Source organism: Psittacula echo (genome assembly GCF_963264785.1).
Source record: "Psittacula echo genome assembly, chromosome: 7".
In the NCBI taxonomy this organism is placed as follows: Eukaryota; Metazoa; Chordata; class Aves; order Psittaciformes; family Psittacidae; genus Psittacula; species Psittacula echo.
This window is the reverse complement of record NC_137740.1, coordinates 58,531,546-58,533,995: the sequence shown is the minus strand read 5'-3', so window position 1 is coordinate 58,533,995 and position 2,450 is coordinate 58,531,546. Positions and strand designations below refer to the sequence as shown.

General features: G+C 52.2%; 1 protein-coding gene across 1 annotated transcript; it reads left to right on the top strand.

The window, feature by feature from the left end:
* Positions 1–285: 285 nt before the first annotated feature.
* Positions 286–2,241, top strand: LOC308224431 (transcription factor HES-4-A-like; the record flags this gene model as incomplete). Its single annotated transcript, XM_080624336.1, has 4 exons — positions 286–348; positions 804–899; positions 1,025–1,103; positions 1,796–2,241. 4 exons carry the CDS (start codon positions 286–288, stop codon positions 2,239–2,241), a joined length of 684 nt encoding a protein of 227 aa, XP_080480462.1.
* Between the last annotated feature and the right edge of the window lie 209 nt (positions 2,242–2,450).

Here is a 2,450-nt window from a genome sequence, read left to right as displayed (position 1 = left end):
GTCAGAGGCTGGACATCTGTCGCCGTTTGGGGGGGGCGGCTCGGTCATTGTGAAGAAGCAGTGACCTGTCAGCTTTGATTGATGGCCACAAACCTCCGGGCTCGACCCCTCGTGTGGGAAAAGAAGTCCCGCCAAGGCAAGTCCCCTTTCACATGCTAATTCTGGGTTATAAATACAGCACAGGAGCAGCGGAGCAGCAAAGAGCCCATCGCGGGAACGGGAGCGATCCACTGCCTGACTGCCTCCTGCCCATCCCATCCCGTCCTTCCCAGTGCCTGGGTTACAATGACTGCCACAGCCACCGCCAGCAGCACCCACAAGCTAGCCAGCACCAAGGAGGAGAGGAAGGTAGGTCCCAGTCGCAGCGCGGCAACAGCAACCACATGCCTGGCTGCTGACATGGGGCATGCGACTGATGAGTGCGGGGCTATGGGCATCCTCTAGGAAAGAGAAAGGGGACTTGCTTTGTCATTTTAGGATGCTTTCTGTGAGTTTAACCGATGTGGGTGCTTGTTTTGCTTCCTTTCTCCACCTTAGAAAAGCTCCTCTGTGTTTCTTTCGGGTAAACTCTGCTTAAGATGCATGGAAGTGAGGGAGGTTAGAGTATGTAAGCGATAGGCCATGAGCTCCAGAGTTAGATACGCACACTCTCCATCTATCTCTTGCCCCTGCCAAGCATTGTGCCACCCTGCACTGGCTTCATGCAGGGGATGGGGCCTTCTGCCCTCACTGAACTGCAGCAAAGATGGGACGAACAAACACCAACTGCATTTTTGCCCCTCTCCTTTTCTTTTCCTTGCCAGTTACGGAAACCCCTCATTGAGCGGAAGCGAAGGGAAAGGATTAATAACTGCTTGGACCAGCTGAAGGAGACGGTTGTGGGTGCGTTTCACTTGGATGTAAGTGCTCATTTTTATGCTGTTTTTTATCTTTTTGCTGGTGGGGAGATGTTGGGGGGGGGGCAGAGGTTTCTCTTCTGGATGTGGTACAAACCATTCTAACCGCTGCACTCTTTCCCTATCAGCAGTCTAAACTGGAAAAAGCAGACATCCTCGAAATGACGGTGAAGCACCTCCAGAACATCCAGAGCAGCAAGCTGATGGGTGAGTGCCTGGTCCCCACCTTGCGAGCACATCCAAAAGCATCTTTCAAACGCGGTGAGGCCAGCCCGGCTGCTCGGGTTGGGTTTCTCCACTAGATGGGGAGATGGAGCCGGGCGCTGGTTAACTCGCGGAAGGTGAGGTTTTCCTTCCAGAGCAAATTTCTGCTTTTCGGCCTGGTTTTGCCCTGCGTCACCTTCCCCTTTGTGGTGGGCTGACCCTGGTTGGATGCCTGGTGCCCACCAAAGCCCTGCAAACGATTCAACTTAGAGTAAAGCCCAGTCAGCTTCAGCAATGAGCCCCAAGGAGCCCACCTGTGTATATGCAAAACCTAGAATCATAGAATGGGAATAGTTTGGGTGGGAAGGAACCTTCAAAGCTCATCCTGTTCAACCCCCTGCAATGGGCAGGGCCATCTTGAACTAGATCAGGTTGCCACATCCATCCTGGCCTTGCACATCTCCAGTGATGGTGCATCCTCTCTGAGCAACCTGTGCCAGTGTTTTACCACCCTCATTGCAACAAATTTCCCTCCCACATCCATCCTGAATCTCCCCTTTTTTAGTTTAAAACCGTCACCCCTCATCCTACCACAACAAGCCCTGCTAAAAGGACCTGGTGAATGCCTCTAAGCAGGAACACACTGGGCAGCTTTGGCTGCTCGCCAACCCCCCTTTGTTCCCTTTCCAATGCAGCCGACTCCAAAGTGGGTCTGGAAGCCCAGCAGCGGTACAGCACCGGGTACATCCAGTGCATGCACGAGGTGCACAACCTCCTCCTCACCTGCGAGTGGATGGACAAGACCCTCGGGGCGCGCCTCTTGAACCATCTGCTCAAATCCTTGCCCAGGTCGGGCGAAGATGCCTGCAAAGCAGCATTAAGGTCTTTGAGCCCATCTCAGCAGCCTTTCTTGACACCAAAAGGCTCCCTGAGCCCTAAGGGGAGCACTCGGGGCACAAACCCATCACAGGAGCGTTTCTATGCTGTGGAGAACAAGCAGGCTTCTAAAAACTCCTTCCAGCTGCCACCACCGTCTGCTTTCAGCCAGGCTGATGCTGCATCTCCCAGACAGGTGCTGCAGCCCAATTTTTCCCATAACAACCCTAGAATGGGGTCATTAGATATGTGGAGACCGTGGTAAAGTGAGTTTTAAAACGTTCATCCTAACCTTAGACGCTCTTACGTATGTATCTTATAGATATGTTTCTTTAAAACACTTGTGGAGCAAGTCTGTTCCTGTAGGTGTACTAAAGACCAGGGTACTTCAAGCCGAAGTAAACCTACGTGTAGCCTGCATTGTAGAAGGCTGCTATTATTGTCTTATTTATTTAATGCATCTAAATTATTGTA